At 32.3% G+C, this 18,328-nt stretch overlaps 1 protein-coding gene across 1 annotated transcript in view; it reads right to left on the reverse strand.

Annotated features, from left to right (window-relative positions):
* Positions 1-7,168: 7,168 nt before the first annotated feature.
* MEIOB (meiosis specific with OB-fold) overlaps positions 7,169-18,328 on the reverse strand; it is a 46,850-nt gene continuing 35,690 nt past the window's right edge. The window contains exons 10-14 of the mRNA XM_031945821.1: positions 14,547-14,648; positions 13,467-13,620; positions 11,845-12,034; positions 10,688-10,774; positions 7,169-7,732 (exon numbers count right to left, since the gene is read on the reverse strand). Of these exons, the coding sequence (XP_031801681.1) occupies positions 7,601-7,732; positions 10,688-10,774; positions 11,845-12,034; positions 13,467-13,620; positions 14,547-14,648 (665 nt within the window). The 3' untranslated portion in view covers positions 7,169-7,600. The remainder of the gene's footprint in view (positions 7,733-10,687; positions 10,775-11,844; positions 12,035-13,466; positions 13,621-14,546; positions 14,649-18,328) is intronic.

Consider the following 18,328-nt stretch of genomic DNA (forward strand, 5'->3'; position numbering starts at 1 on the left):
GAGCTCAAGCAAATCAAGGTGACTAGTAAACTGATTATTCATTCTGTTTTCACAGTCTGTATCTTTGCCTTCTGAAAGATCATATTCTGAGCTCTCCTCTTCTTCATAATGGTGGCAGCTAAATCATATGTGATTCTGCCTTACTCTTCAGTAATTACATTTCTTTCTGGTTGCTTGAAACCCAGAGCTATTTTTCTTTTTACCTGAAAGCTCTGAATTTGGACAATGTTCCTGGAAGATTTTATTTTGGGATTTCTTTCAAAAATTAACCAGCGAATTCTTTATATTTGTATTTTTCCCTCTTGTTCTAAGAGATCTAAGCAAATTTGTGATTTCTTGAAAAATAGTGTCTAGATTTTTTTGCTCATGGTTTTCAGGATTCTTTTTTTTTTTTCTTCTTGATCCTTTTTCCAGGTCACCTATTTTTGTTGTGAGAAACCTTTTCTTTTCTTCTTCTTTTTTTTTAATATTTTGATTTTGTTTTAATATTCTTATTGTCTCATGGAGTCATTGGTTTTCATTTGGTCTGTTCTAATTTTCAGGCAGCTTTTAGCTTGGGTAAGGTTTTTTATCTCTTGTGTTAAATTACTAATTCCCTTTCTATTTTTTTCCCCTTCATTTCCCCCACTTTTTTCTTCTAACATTTTCATTTTATTTGTTTAATAAAATTAACTTTTTAAAAAACTGCTTCATTTCTTCCAGAAATTCTAGTTGAATTTTTCTCCAGGCTGTGTTTTTATCTGAGTATTTACTTGTAGATATTTTGGAGTAATTCTCTTCTTTTGGTTTGTGTCTTGAACATCCCTATAACTATATTAACTTTTTATGATAGAATTATTTTGTTTGTTTTGTTTGTTTGCTCATTATTTCACATAACTTTTTGACATCAGGCTTGATGTGAAGACCAAGCTCTCTGCATTTCTGGAGGGAAGATATGGGCCAGTTCTGTTCTTTCTTTTCCTGGAGTATTGAATGTGATGTTATTCCAGTCTCTCAGAAACATTCATGAAGGGGAATTGCAAACTTTCAGTGCTTCCAAAGTAGTCTGACCATGAAAAAAGTCTGGTCACTGCTCTCAAACCACTACCTGGTTTGAGCTCTGCGATTTTTTGACCTGGGATGGTTCTGAGCAATAGTAAACTGCTGCTACACCCTAATACTCTCAGCCTGCCCTGCTTATTTCTCTACATGCTTCAGAAACTGGAACTCAGACCCTACTCTGCTCTCAGGATCTAGGCCACACACCACTGCTGCATGATTCTGAATTAGCTTTTTGATTGATGCACAGGATAAGACTGTTTCTTACTCTGGTGAGCCACTCCTGGGTAATAGAGCTTATTCTCAGTCCTCCTTGGATCTGGGACTTGTCAGAATAAGTCGGAACCTCCTCCTGCCCTGGTGTACAGCCTCTTCCCGTGCTGGAGTGAGCTAACCTTGGTGCTCCTGGCCACACTGTCCCCAGTGTCTGTACAACCTTCTGCCTATCACTTAATGCTGTGCTGGACTAGAAAAATGATTGTGACTTTTTTTCCCTTGGATTTCCCCATCAATATTTAATCATGGACCCCTATCCCACCACTGATTGTCAAGGGAGCTCTGACCTGCTCCATTTCTGAAATGAACTAGTTTTTTTCTCCTTAGGCAGCTTGATGGTTTTTCTGCTTCTGGTGGTTACCACAGTAGTGCCAGACAGTGCAGAGACCAGGTTGATTTAGCACACTGCACCTTGGCATTCCTGAGCTCAAACAATTCACTGACCTCTGTCTCCCTAAAGATGAATTCTTATATGTTTAGAAGAACTGCACATGTATAATCTATATTGGATTGCTTACTGTTTATGGAGGAGGGAGGAAGGAGAAAAACAAAGTTTTGCAAAGGTGAATGTTGAAAACTATCTTTGTATGTATTTGGAAAAATAAAAAGCTATTAAAATGAATTCTTTTTGTCTTAATTTATAAAATATTTTCCCCAGTTATATTTAAAACAGTTTTTTTAACATTTGTTTTTAAAAAGATGAATTCTTAAATTACAAGTCTTGCCATATCACAACACTATGCAGGGAGCTTCCGTGCTTTTCAGTTGCCTCTGGAATAAATTACAAACTATTTGGACATTTAAAACCTTTTACAATCTGGCTGCTTACATGATGGATGTTAGGGACCTGGCACCCACTAAAGATTTCTGATCTGAGAAGTATGACACATTAAAAAAAAGATTATTCTAAAAATGAAACAAAGAATAGGTTGAAAGAGAGCAAGAGTGAGGAAGTGTTAAGAAACTTTTGGAACTATAGTCCAGGAAGATGGTAGTGAAGTCGTCTGTACCACAGCAGTGGTAGGCAAGGGAACAGATTTTAACATTGAAATGGAAAAAATTAGGTAATTAATTTGCTATCAGAGAAAAGGAATTAGGAAAAAATAATCCAAAGGTTTTGAGACTGGATGATTAAACTCCAGGTTAAGTTCATTCAGTAAGTAAACTAGATGAAGCCAAGATTAAAATGAAACATTTTAAGATGTCATTTTCATTGCTGTAATCATATATCAAAGTTAGATAAAGATATGTTAAAGTATTTATTGAACCTAATATGGCCACAAGGCATCAAACTGGAATACTTAGTAAAAAACAATTGAAGGAAGACTATCTTGAAAAATTTGGAAAAGTACTGCTAGAAGGTTAAACAAAGTTCAAAAGTCAACCTGTTTTATCTCAAGAAGTATAAAATGTAGAACAATAAATGATATGAGATAGCTAATAGGAATAATACAGAAATCCTAGCAGAAATAGAGACAAGAATGGTAGCCCAAAAGATGGGGACATTTTTTTTTTAAGACAGTTAAAGATAAAGATGATAATAGTATTTTCTGTTCTGGGAATGAATTTATACCTAAGTTTTAGGTATCCATTTACAATAAATTTATTAACAAAATTGCAATATTGTAAAAGATCACTACCATATACCAGTAAGTTCATTTTGGAATTGTGTCTAGACTTAGTAGCACTAATTCTTCTTATATCATCATTATATATCATAGCTTCAAATAGAAAGACCTTTGTCCCTTCTTTGAAAGGGTTATTTTTTTTTTTTTTTCTTTGAAAGGGTTATAATGTTTTCAATCTTAAATGCAAATCCCTAGCATAGTACAGAAGAAGGGTGATGTATGTGTAGTAGGAGAACCTGGCTTTTAATTCTGGATTGACCTTTTGTAACCTATTAAATTAGGGCCTTTCATAATGTAGCCAAGGGCTCTCTGAATTCCTTCATTTGGCAGAAAAGTCTTTTCCAAATGAGTGATTATGTGATAATGCAATGTACAAACTGGGGAAAGGGCAAAATTCTTCCTTTCATATGTACATCCTTTCAAATGTAAATCCTTACATTTCATATGTAAGCTATGTTCAGAAGAGATTTATCAAAAGGGATTATGTACAGTCACCTGTGGTTTAAGGTAGATTGGAGATTAGAATAAAATAGTGCAGTTCTGCAAATCTGTGTCAAAACTGAAATGATAGTATAGCAGGTGAAAAAAATGGAGCTTCAGCTTTCGTGTCTCTCTCCTCCCCTTCCCACCCCTGCTTTTTCTTTTAATAGAAAAAATTCCATCTCTGCCATGTGTAAGAGATGCTTCATGGGTTCCAGGATAGTGAATAATGAGGACCAAAGTGCTCTTTCTTACCTCTGCTTCTAGATCTATACTTCGGGATTTTTGATTGGTTAAAAGGGATAAGAGTAGAGGACTGAAATGTTTCCCATTTACTCGTTTGGTTAACAAGGGGGAATGTGAAGTCATTACCCAATTGATAAATGACAAAAAGATAGGAACAGTCAGTTTTCAGATGAAACAATCAAAGCTATCTATAGCCATATGAAAAAATGTTCTAAATCACTATTGATTGGAAAAATGCAAATTAAAACAGTTCTAAGATACTACATCACACGTATTAGTTAGCTAATAGGACAGAAAAGGAAAATGTTTGTGGCAGCCCTTTTTGTAATGGCTAGAAACTAGAAAGTGGATGCCCATCCAGAGAATGGCTGAATAAGTCATGGTATATGAATGTTATGGAATATTATTGTTCTATAAGAAATGATCAGGAGGATGATTTCAGAAAGGCCTGGAGAGACTTACACGAACTGATGCTAAGTGAAACGAGCAGAACCAGGATGATCATTATACATGGCAACAAATCTATATGAGGATCAATTCTGATGGATGCTGCTCTTTTCAACAACGAGGTGATTCAAACCAATTCCAATTGTTCAGTGATGAAGAAAGTCATCTGCACCCAGAGAGAGACCTTTGGGAACAGAGTGTGGAACACAACATAGCATTTTCATTCTTTTCTTTTCTTTTTCTTTTTTTTTTTTTTTTTATGGGCCCCCACAGGGTTCTATTTTTTTTTTTTTTAATTTACAAGTTATATATATGGGTAATTTTACAGCATTGACAATTGCCAAACCTTTTGTTCTAATTTTTCCCCTTCTTCCCCCTACCCCCTCCCCCAGATGGCAGGATGAACAGTAGCTGTTAAATATATTAAAGTATAATTAGATACACAATAAGTATACATGACCAAAATGTTATTTTGCTGTACAAAAAGAATCAGATTCTGAAATATTGTACAATTAGTCTATGAAGGAAATCCAAAATGTAGGCAGGCAAAAATATAGGGATTGGGAATTCAAACAACATAGCATTTTCACTCTTTTCATTGTTGCTTGTTTACATTCTTCTTCTTTTTTTTAAACTGGTTTGATTTGATTTTTCTTGTGCAGCACAATAATTGTATAAATATGTATGCATATATTGAATTTAACATATATTTTTACCATGTTGAACATATATTGGATTATATGCCATCTAGGGAAGGGAATGGGGGGAAAATTAGAACACAAGGTTTTTCAAGAGTCAGTGTTGAAAATTTATCCTTGCATATGTTTTGAAAATAAAAGTCTTCAATAAAAAGTATAAAAACAATTAAAAAAAAGAAAATGAATGTTGAAAATTATGTGTATCTGGAAAAATAAAATATTTTTGAGAAAAAAAAAAGAAATAGGCATGAATCTCTCAAAAAAACTGGAAGGACTTGTATAAACTGATGCAAAGTGAAATGAGTTGAATCAGGAGAACATTGCACATAAGAACAGAAATATTATATAAATGATCAGCTGTGAATGACATAGCTATTCTCAGCAATAGAATGATTCAAGATAACTCTGGAGGACATAGGAAAAATATGATCCCCTAGAGAAAGAACTGATGATATATGAATACAAATTGAAGCATATTTTAAAAATTTTATTTTTCATTAAGTTTTTTTGGGGGAATCTATGTTTTTCTTTTGTGATATAACTAATATGAGAATTATGTTTTCCATGACTATGCATATATAACCTATATCTAATTACTTGCCTTCTCAAAGAGAAGAGAATTTGGGACTCAAAATCTTAAAAACAAATATTAAAAATTGTATTTGTAATTACAATGTAATTGGGGGAAAATAAAATACTAAACAAATAAATTTAAAAAAACACAAGAGTTTTTAAAACATATTATCTAAACTGGTAAGGAAAGAATCCCATGGAGCATGAGTGAAGGTAAGCTTCCCTGGTCACTTCTGGAGATGGCATAAAGCTCAGTGATGAAGAATTTTTGCTTTGCAATGGCAAAATCATTATTTTATTAGTCCCTATTATATAGAATCTCAGTTGTTTTAGGGCTGCTTGGGTCAAGATGGGTCTTTCCAAGGAATTCTGCTTCTTAAATTGCCTGTATTGTGTCACTGGATTTCTCAAGTAAAGATCACAAAGGCTGTGTGGAGGTATTTATGTTTTTTTTCCCCCCATAAGAATAGGAGTTTAATTCAGATTCTATAGGGGAGGAAGAATGAATTTCCATTATCCACAATCTCTATTATTAATATGGCTATCTATAAATATGAGCATACATGAGTATATTTTCTCATAATAATAAAAAATTCATTTATATTTCCCAAAGTAAGAAAAACTAAAACTTGCAATTTCAAAATTCTAAGCAAACATATCCCTTTAAAAACAGGAAGAAGAATCATAGAAACCACACTATGAAGTGAATCACCACAGTCATAGTTTGAGGACCTACAATACCTGGATTACCTTGGGCCTCAGTTTCCTGCTCTGTGAAATGATGGGACTGGATTAGATAACCTCTAATTAAGGGCCTTCTTTACTAAATTAGTGTACTTTCAAGAGGATATTAGCTTAACAACAATAACTTACACCTTATATAGAACTTTAAGATTTATAAACCATTTTCTAATAACTACCCTATGGAGTAGTTAATTCAGATATTCCTATATTAAAGATGAAGAAATCACCATAATTTGAGAACTAAACTATGGTTCCATATGTAAGTAAATAACAGAGATTCAAAGGGCCTTGAATCCACATCTTTTGATCCCAAATCCAGTGTTCTTTCCATTGTGCCATACTGAAAGGATAATTTTCTAACATGGATTTGAATTTAGTCATATCTCCCAAAATATGACATACTACTAAAGTATGATAAAGCATGGTTTTCCTGATAAATTGAGTATAAGTTCTGTCTACTAACAGTAGGATTATAAAAGATTTTTACTTACTTTATACTTTGAGTCTTGATGTTGAAGTGATCCCTTTTGAATTACTGACCCCCAAATGTTGACATAATTCTTGAAGACTGTAGGACAATGTTGATTATAGTAGTTGATCTTTCAAGTTTGAATTCAATACAGTGGGACACAAGAGCTATTTGTTGCTGTCTTTAACTGATCAACTTCTTTGGTGTAGATATGAGAAAAGTTGAGTTAAGAGAGGCTCATAATTTAATATCCCTGGGAATTTCCAAACCTTTAAAGTTCCTGAGACTACAACGCTTCTCTAAAGTAGTAAAACTTTTGAAGCCAATCTCCTCCCAGGTGACTCAGAAGCTTAGATGTAAATCTGCAAGTCATTAAACCTTCGGGAAAATGTGAATAATGTTGTTTTGTCATCATAGAATGTAGATTCTCCCCGCCCCACCTCCCCCAAGGTACTGACAGACTAGTTGTACCATACTGTCACTGGACTACTTCAACTTTCATTCTGACACTGACAATTTTCTTTCCATGTCACAGATTTTATTTTTCTACTTTAGAGAGCCACATCCACTCCACTCTGAAATAAGATTTTGAGCTTTAAGGTTTTTCTTCTGGAAAGATAAAAGGATTGAGGGTTGTGGGGGGAGGATATAGGAAGCACAAAATTACTAGGTAAAGAACTCACACATTCCTGTAGGAAAGGTCAATAAGGTTTATTAGTCTTGACGAACCATGTTCCAACTTAGTGAAAATTTTTTTTTTGAAAAAAAAAAAATTGTACTAATCCAGTAATTAGAGTCTTAGAAAATGTGAGCTCAGTGACTATTTTCCTGCAACTCTGTCCAAACTTATAAAGATTGATCTTAAATAGTTGTTTAATCTATAAGGAGAAAATAGTATAAGAATTTACTGCAACAAGAAGATACAATATTTGAATAAAGTACAATTTAAATATTTTTCACTTTTTAAAAAACATATTACTTTTTCAAAATACTTGAAACTTTTAGTGGCTTTTCAGATTTTCAAATTTATTACTATTTCCAGATAATATTCTACTGGTTTCAACAGGATCAGCGAGCTTGCATGAAAGCACATTAATTTTCAATCCACTTCTTGCTTTGGGTGATAATACAAACTGTATGGGAAGAAAAAAAATACTTTAATACCTTGTATTTGAAGAATTGTATGGTAAACTTTATTAACATTAACATATGTTCTCAAACCAATGCAAATATAGATCTAATGGACATCAGGATCTCAATATTAAATCTAAAACTGATCACAATTTTACATAGTCACTGATAAAAGAAATAATTATAATGAATAATTTTAACTCCCAAAAAGAGATGAGGAAATGTATCTCTTCCCTTTAGTTGAAGATTTTGGGGACTGTTTATGTAGAATATTATATATCTTGTCATAGGGTTGATGTGTGGATTCTGTTAAACTATTTCCTTTCTTTACTAAGAGTAGCCTCAATGAGTAAGCATTAGAGGTTAGGAGTAGAGGTAAAGTGGAAAATATTGATATAAAAACAAAAGGCATCAATAAAACTTTTAAAAATAAGTTGAAACAACATAATTTTTTGGGGGGGGAAGGGGCAAGGCAGGGTTAAATGACTTGCCCAGAGTCACACAGCTAGCAAGGTCATATTTGAACTCAGGTCTTCCTGACTCCTGGGCCAGAATTTTATCCATTGTGCCACCTCTCTGCCTAAAACAACATAATTCTTAATAAAAATATGAACTAGATGAATATTGAGCTTTATCCATGTTACTAACATGTGCTTTGAAAGTATTTAAATTTATTTCCCTTTTAAAAGTACTACAGAGCACAACAATTCAATTCAATAAACATTTATCAAGCATTCTGACTATACAAAACCAAAATTAAATGTCCTTTCCAAAAAGGAGCTCATACTCCACTGGTGAGATACAGCATTTACATAGAAAAGTATATATAATGAATTTGGAAAAGACCTTCAAAAACTAGGCTGAAGGAAGCTAAGAATTCTAAGGGATGGAAATGAGAAGGTTTTGCCCTCCAAGTTTAGGAGATATAGAATGAAAAATGTAGGAAACAATAAGTAGACCAGTTTGGCAAGAGAAGAAGAATAATGGGAAATAATTCTAGAAAGATAAGCTGGAACCATGCTATGAAAGGTTGTAAATGTTAAGCTGAAAAGTTTGTACTTTGTCCTGGTGGCAATAGAAGGTAGGGAGACTAGGAGCCTATTTCAATGGTACAGTTAAGAAGTGATGAACGTCTGAATTAGAGTGCTGATTGAATGGAGAGAGAAAAGAGGATGGTTGCAAAACACCCTGTAGAGAAAATTGATAAGACTTGGCAACTGATTGGATATGGTGATGAGAAAAAATGAAGAGCTGAAGATGATTCTAGATTTGTGAAGATGGGGATTGTGGTTCATTTAACAGAAATTGGGAAATTTGGAGAAGAGGAGGATATAGGCAGGAAGATAAATTTCATTTTAAACATGCTGAGTTTAAGATGCTTTTGAGAAAATTAAATGTAAATGGAAGTTGATGTGGTATAGAAATTCAAGAGAAAAATTAGTGCACAAGTGAAGTTTGTTTAAGGATAGGAAAATACCCAAAAAAGGGGCAATGGGGAAGAAGCTGGGAAGCTGGGAAAGACTGAAGATTGCATGTGTGTGTGTGTGTGTGTGTGTGTGTGAGAGAGAGAGAGAGAGAGAAACAAAAAGAGGGAGGGAAGGAGGGAGGGAAGAAGAGAGAGAGGGAGGGAGAGAGGGAGAGAGAGAGGGAAAGAGAGAGAGGGAGAGAGAGAGATATACACACAGACAGAGAGAGACAGAGACAGAGAGACAGAGAAGAGAGGCAGAGAGGGAGAGACAGGCAGGCAGAGGCAGAGACAAACAGAAAAAAAACACAGAGACAGGGAGAGACAGACAGAGACACACACACAGAGTATATCAAAAGCACAAGTTCCTAGAGTCAGTCAATAAACATTAATTAAACACTTACTATTTTCCAGGCTAAAAATGCTTTATCCAAAATTGTTTTTGGGGGAGAGTGCTTTGGGAATTGCCTTGCTTTAGAAACAGGGACCATTTAGTTTAATTCAACATTTATTAAGCTCTATGTGCAGAATCCTTTGTTAGAATGCAAAAACAGAAATGAAACAACCTTTGTATCAAGGAATTTATATCAGTATTCTTTTTTAAGGATATGATAGGAAGACAAAATATACTGACAGTTGTTTTAAAATGGATTTATTTTGTTATCAGTTCTTTATATATGACAGTGAATTAGCATGGGTTTTCTCCTATGCAATTTCCTGTATCTTTTGGGAATAATACTATGACAGAAAATGCAGAACTGGGAATTGAATTTTAGTACTTTTAATATAAAGGTGAATACTGAAGTTCATATAATGTCATGCTACTGTGGAACATTTAAAACAAAACTGATCCTTTACACCTTATAGGAAGCACATTATAAACGCCCCAGAGAAAGATGTGTGATTTTTGTTGCTAGTTGATAGTGTTGATAGTGTGAATTTACTAGATGATTACTTGATTAGTTTGTTAGGGGGCCCCTGGCCTCAAGAGAACATAGCATGACCAAAATTCATTTAATAATACACATCAGTGACCTAAGGGAGGAGGTAGGATCTAGCTATGTTCCCAGATAATTGGTTGTGATGTCTGTCTTATAACAGATTGTCTAAATGACAATTAGTTGCTCACATAAAATAAAATTAAAAGTGTTATTATAAGAGCTAAAAATGAAGAATTTTAGCATGCTGATTCCAACATGTATATGGTAATTATTTACTTTACTAAGGCTTAATATACTTGGGCAGATAGTTTTGTCATTGTTGTTGCTGATCTGTTTTCTTCAGAGTAGTGGAAAATACTCATCTTTCCATTTGTGTTTTAACATATACACAGATCTGTATATCAGGTTTCATTAAACTAATCAATTTCCTGATTTATTGTGTTCAGATATAAAGATTACACAAAGTCGGTTCCTCCAAGAGGGATGAATTTGTGTCTTACTAGAACTTGTTTGGATTTATAACACAAAATATTGTCACAAAATTCACCAACTTTTAAATAAATTTTGCTTCTTTCCAAGAGAAATTGCCATTTTATTGTTGTTTTCTGTTCTTCTGTTAGTGCAAGAAATTCATGTACCTAATTAAAAAAAATAAAATATATTAAATACAGAAAGATAGAAACTGTAAGATGAGGATAATATGAAACTTAAAATTACTAACTGGAAATGGAATTTTATTTGCACTGATCTTTAACCAGTTTTTCTGATATAAGTGGTAAGGAAAGGAAGGCAAAGAAGGTCATGAACCTGAATAAGGAATGACTCATTGGCAACCAATTAGCTTACTTAATATGGAAATGTTCCTCCTTCATATAGAAGAAACTACATTTGAGACAAAGATGTATTGAAAAATATCTAGGAACTTTTTACATTAAGAAACTAATACCCTGTCCAAGTACCACTAGTTATATTAAGCTCAAATATTTGTTAATTATGTTATGTAAATTTCTACATAGAAAACATTTTCTTCTTTTTTTAAGAATAGCTTTTTATTTGCAAAATATATGCAAAGATAGTTTTCAACATTCACCCTTGAAAAATTTTCTCTTTCCCTTTTTCCACCTCCTTTCTAGACAGTAAGTAATCCAATATTTGTTAAACATGTACAATTCTTCTATACATATTTCCACATTTATCATGTTGCACAAGAAAAATCAGATCAAAAAGAAAAAATTGAGAAAGAAAACAAAAAGCAAGCTAACAACAAAAAAAGATGAAAAAATTATTCTGTGATCTATATTCAATCCTGACAGCATAGAAAACATTTTCAACCAATGTATTATCAATACTTCAAACTACCTTATGATTAATGGAATTCTCCCAAGCTCATATTTTACCCACTATTATTTAAAAATTATCTTTAAACATAATTTTCTTCTTTGACCAAAGGCCTCAGTTACTGTGATCAAGATGATCATTATATATATATATATATATATATATATATATATATCCTAGTGTGACTTTAAAAAGAATTTGTTTAAAATAGGCCAACCTATGCATAAATGTATTTGTCTTATGTATTAAAATAACCTGACTGATATCTTTAGCCACGTGGAAACAATATAGTAACGTAAAAAACAATTTTCTTAAAATTAAGAAAAATGGGTCAGTGTGAAAATATTTATAAACTTAAAAAGATATTTACCGTGAAGCCCAGAGTTTCCTCAGCAACAGTTCCTGTAAGGTTACAGGATTGGAGAGTGCCTGTATGATCAGTGAGATCAATCAGCAAATCAAAGCTGAGAAATACAGATTTATGTCCTGAAGAATTTTTGTTGCAGAATGGAGATGTACAAGTGTTAGATGCTTCATTGACATAATAACCACAGCCTGAACTGTAAAAGACAGAAAAATAGAAATAATATATAGGAGCTCCTAGATAAGGAAACTTTCTCTCTTAATGTAGGTTGGCACCTTCTCTGAAGTCATAATCTTAGAGACTGTAATACAAAGACTAGAAGTTCTTTCCATGGTCCCACAGCTAGGTATGGCTAGCAGGGTTTCCTAATTTTTAGACTATATAAATAAAAATCTATGTATTTGATCCAGAGTTTCCACTACAGGCATTAAATACAAAGATGTCACTGACAGCAAGAAAAAACACATACAAAAATATTCATACATAGCAACATTATCTGTGAGAAACAAAACATTTGTGCATTAATTGAGCAAACCTGTGATAAATGAATATTACTGTGTCTTAAGGACTGACAAATAAATTTTATTCAAAATATATTTTGTTCTAAATGGAAATCTGTTATTCAAATCAAATCAAAAGACTTCTCCAATATGATGGAAGGGTCAAAAAATTTTACACTGATTTTCCAGATCACACTATGCCTCTAGGTCCCAAGATTTGAAAGGGATAACTGTAATACTTAAATTAACACACCTGGGAACTAGATGGCACAGTGGATAGAATACCAGCTCTGGAGTCAGGAGAACCTAAATTCAAATCTGACCTCAGACATTTAACATTTACTAGCTGTGTGATCCTGGGTAAATCACTTAACCCTAAATGCCTCAACAACAACAACAAAAGTCCACCAAAATGATTTGATATATATATAATTTAGCAAAAGCCTTAAACTTTCTCTTTTTGTTTCTCTCATAGACATGTAGATACAATCCCTGCCTTTAGATAGCAACTCTATTTTCCCATTTTTTATTTCAATAAAAATTCAAAAAATTTCTTTGTATAGATCTGAATGTACTATGATTTTAATCCATGGGCAAATTGTTGAATAACATTTCCCCCTCTAAGACCTAGCATTTCTTGGCACCAAGATATAAAATTTAGAGATTAAGGTTTATGAAAATAGTTTATGAAATGAAGGTTGGGAGATTATCATTATTTTTCATTAAGTTTTTGTAAATGTCACAAAATTTACCATATACTAAATTTTTAAACAATATATCACTCCAAATAAAACATGTCAATACTTATTTATTTTTAATTTATTAAAATTATGGGATTTTTAAAATACATGACCAATGTTTGAATTTAACTAGTTAGCCATTATAAATATAGTATTTTCTGAATGATTATTTGAAATATGTAATGATCTCTATTTGTATTTCTAGAGCTTAGCCGTGCTTTGCACATAACAAACATTTATTTTATGAATGCTTTTTTTATATTCATTCACTTATTTACTCCAAGTTTAAATAATTTATTTCTCTTTCCTAAAACTCCTATTATATTTTTAACAATACTTCTTTTTTTCAGACAAAAATATATTTATTAAAAATAACCTGGCTGCTTACCATCTGGTTCGTGCTACTTTCACAGTTTCATTATCAATGTTCAGTGTAGAAATGTAAGCATAAAGAATGCCATAAAAGGGGTAAGTTTTCCCCTCATTCTTCAAGGCTACTGCCTTTAATTGTTCTACTGTATAAACATCAACTATTGTCTGTACTAAAAGTAAAAAAGACATATATCATTCCATCATTTCTAACAACAAAATTAAAAACAAAATAAATTTTAATATAGCATATATAAAATGAAAAAGCAAGCTAATGTTAACATTTACTAATTGTTATGAAATTTATTATATTTTTATTTCAAAATATTCACTACATTTTTGTATATGGTACTCATTAAAAATGCAATAAGGTACTTTCAGATGCACATTAACTTTATCTTCTCTCTAGAATATTACTTTATAAATTACTGCTATCCCAAAACATTCACAATTTTGTTGTTTATTGATGTAGTTTCTAAACTATATCAAAATATTCTGATATATTTAAAATTACTTTTCACACTCAAATAAAACCTTGCTATGCCAGTCATTCCTTGTGGATAATAGGATAGCTGCTAAATATTGATCAATTAGTAATTGTGAGATCCAACAGCAAAAGGAGTTGGTATGGAACATGCTACAATATACAAAGAAAAACCAGTAACAAAATCTATTTTTGGCATAGCTCACGGTGACCATATCTATATGGTGAACTATTAGTTTCATTTCTAAGTCAATTTAATCATTGGTCTTCTGAGATGAAAAGATGTTTCAATTAGTGTTTCCTGAAATGATAAGACTTTTGATCTATTAAATTTTGTTAGGAAGTTTCATTCCGAAGCAAAGTGAAACCTGTCTCTTTTCCCCAGCCAGTTTTGCATAAATGAGAGATAAAACTAAATAGAGTACTTAAGTTACATAACAGATAATAATAAAAGATTCTAGTAGCATCACTTATTTTAGGGAAGATAGTATAATTATAAAATAAAAATATGATTTCCTTTGCTCTAATTAAAAGTTCCATTACATCAAACCAAGCTGCAAAGATTAAGATTTTGGCCTGTCCAAAAATTAAAGGAACATTTAAAGAATTACTTACGATTTATAGATTCTTTTAATTGAGCCTCAATCTCATCATCTAGAGCTGTTGCTTCTGCATTTTCTCTTGCAAAATTTGATAGGATATTAGCTTCTGGTGTGTCTTAAAAAAGAAAAATAACATATAAATGCTGCCCACTAAATAGAAATAATAGTTAGTGTCTATATAGCACTTTAAGGTTTACAAATCACTTTACAAATATAATCTCATCTTATCTTCACAACAACCCAAGAAAGTAGGTACTGTTATAGATAAGGAAACTGAAGCAGGTAAAAATTTGCCTAGTCACACAGCTAATTAAGTGTCTAAAGGATTTGAATTCAGAACTTCCTAACTCCAGGTCCAACAATCTATTCACTATACTATTTAGTTGCCTAGACTTTTTTTGCTTCTTGAGTCATCCTGGATACTGTAAAACATGAAGTCATTCAAAATCATAAGCTAAATTAACAAGAGTCAACTAGAAAACTTGCCTAGAATATCCAGGACTTTACCTTTCCCATATAGTTTTTCTCTAATCCAAAAAATATGATGTAAGCTCATTAACTGCAGAAATTAGAATGAAGATAAAGTGCTTCAAGAACTCCTGAAATATATGCTCATAAAAGAAAGCAATGATAAACTTTTAGAAATTGTAGCTACAAAATTTTGATTATGAAACTAAATTTGTAGAATATATATTTTAATAACTTTTTATTTTAAAAATACATGCAGATGTAGTTTTCAACATTCACCCTTGCCAAACCTTGTGTCTCAATTTTTTCTCCATCTCTTCCCCCTACCTCTTTCCCTAAACAGTGAGAAATCCAATATAAGTTAAATATCTGCAATTCTTCTAAACATATTTCCACATTTACCATGTTGCACAAGAAAAATCAGATCAAAAAGGAGAAAAAAATGAGAAAGAAAAAAAAAAAACAAGCAAAAACAAGAAGAAAGGTGAAAATATTATGTTGTGATCACATTCGGTCCCCATGGTCCTCTTTCTGGATGCAGATGATTTTCTCCATATATTTTAAGTTGCTAATAATTAAATATTATTACTTGTTTTCACTGTCGGCACTTGTTATTTATAATTTGCTGTTTATTACATAAAATCTAATTCTGTGATAACTATCTACATTATAATAAGTTATTAATATGGAATGGTCTTTCAAAAACACAATTATTTATATTACAATTGATTTTTATTTGAAACAAACATTATTTAGTATAGAATGAATGATTACCATAACAGGATTTTCACAAACCAATCAACACCCAGATGTGGTGCTTAATACTTGAAATGTCTTCTGCTGAGGAGGCTGAAGCTATTGGATCTCAATAAGTCTAAGCTACAGTGTGCCAAGATGATCTGGTTATCATACTAAATTTTGCATCAATATGGGGAATCTTGGGAGCAGGAGGCTACTAAAATGACTAAGATGGGGCAAACTGGCTCAGAAATAGGATAGCTCAAAACTCCCCAGCACATCAGTAGTGGGATCCTGACTGTGAATGGCTGTTAAGTTTCCTTACTGGGCAGGGAGATATAATCTCAAAATAAATGAAATAAAATCAATGAATAATCATTTATTAATGGATTACCATGTGCTAGGGACTATTTTAAATTCTGAGGAAAGACAAAAATCAAATAGTCCAAAAACTCCAGAAACTTGCATTCTAATGGGGGAAACAAAATGCATACATGCAAATATATACAGAATATATGTAAAATGAATTCAAGATAGTTTGAGAAAGGAAATTGGAGGAAGGTGGGAGAGAACCAGAAAAGACCTCATGAAGAATATGACATGAGCTCAATTTTTGTTTTGTTTTGTTGTATTTCATAGATATTGCATTTTTTAAAGATTTAAAAATGCAGAGTTTTATGGCAACTCTGCATTGAACGAATCTATTGGCATCAATTTTTCCATCAGGATGAGCTTACATAATGTCTTTGTGTCACATTTTGGTAATTCTTACAATATTTGAAACTTTTTCATTATTATAATATCTTTTATGGTAAGCAGTAATAAGGAATCTTTTTTTCCTTTCATTTGTTTATTTTATTGATTGTGGGTTTTTGTTTATGTATATTAACTTTTAAAATATACATTTCTTTATAAATCATGTTGGAAGAGAAAAATCAGAACAACAGGGAAAAAAGCAGAAAGAGAAGGAAAAAGAGGGGAAAAAAAGTGAACACAGTATGTGTTGATTTATATTCAATCTCCATAGTTCTCTTTCTGGATGCAGATGGCGTTTTCTATCCAAAATTTGTTGGGATTGCCTTAGATCACTGAACTGCTTAGAAGAACTAAATCTTTCATAGTTGATCATCGCACAATCTTGCTGTTACTGTGTACAATGTATTTCTGGTTCTGCTTGTTTCAATCAGCATCAGTTCGTGTAAACCTTTCTAAAAATTAGCTTATTCATCATTTTTTATAGAATAATAATATTTCATTAGTTTCATATACTATAACTTATTCAACCATTCCCCAGTTGATGGGCATCTATTCATTTTCCAATTCTTTGCCACCACAAAAAGAGTTGTTGAATGCAATCTTTAAGAAAACCAGGGATTTTAAAAGATGGAGGTGAGATTCATAAAGAAATGTGTGTATACCTCTGAGATTGGTTAAGATGATAGGAAATTATCTAATTTATAATAATCATAATAATAGATAATAATCATTATCTAATGATGAATGTTGGAGGGGATATGGGAAAACTGGGACACTGATACATTGTTGGTGGAACTGTGAACAGATTCAACTATCCTGGAGAGCAATTTGGAACTATGCTCAAAAAGTTATCAAACAGTGCACACCCTTTGACCCAGCAGTATTTCTATTGGGCTTATATTCCAAAGAGATTTTAAAGGAGGGAAAGGGACCTACATGTGCAAAAATGTTTGTGGCAGCCCTGTTTGTAATGGCAAGAAACTGGAAACTGAGTGGATGCCCATCAATTGGAGAATGGCTGAATAAATTATGGTATATGAATGTTATGGAATATTATTGTTCTATAAGGCCTGGAAAGACTTACACGAACTGATGTTAAGTGAAATGAGCAGAACCAGGAGATCAATATATACAGCAACAAGATTAAACAATGATCAATTCTGATGGACGTGGCTCTTTTCAACAATGAGATGATTCAAACCAATTCCAATTGTTCAGTGATGAAGAGAGCAATCTACACCCAGACAGAGACCTTTGGGAACAGAGTGTGGAGCACAACATAGCATTTTCACTTTTTTCGTTGTTGTTTGTTTGCATTTTATTCTGCTGCTGCTGCTTTTTCTTTTTTTATTAACTGGTTTGATTTGATTTTTCTTGTGCAGCACAATAATTGTATAAATATGTATGTATATATTAGATTTAACATATTTGTGCCATGTTTAATATATATGGGACTACTTGCCATCTGAGGGAGGGCAGGGAGAAGGGAGGGAAAATTGGAACACAAGGTTTTGCAAAGGCTAATGTTAAAGAATTGTCCACACATATGTTTTGAAAAATAAAAAGGTTTAATAAAAAAGAAAAAATAAATGTTTATATAAAATTATTATGTATGTATAATCAGAAAAATAAAGAAAACAATAATTAAAAAAAAAAGATGGAGGTGAGGAGGGGATGTTCTCTACTCATGGAGAACATCTACAGTCAATAAGGCTGACTTGCAGAATTTGAGTAAAGTGGAAGAAACCTGTAAAGATAGGAAGAGGCCAAGATGTCAGAGGAATAGGGAATCACTAGAGTTTGGGTCAAAAGGTTACATATTTAGATTTATTA

This window comes from Sarcophilus harrisii, chromosome 1, assembly GCF_902635505.1.
Source record: "Sarcophilus harrisii chromosome 1, mSarHar1.11, whole genome shotgun sequence".
Taxonomy (NCBI): Eukaryota; Metazoa; Chordata; class Mammalia; order Dasyuromorphia; family Dasyuridae; genus Sarcophilus; species Sarcophilus harrisii.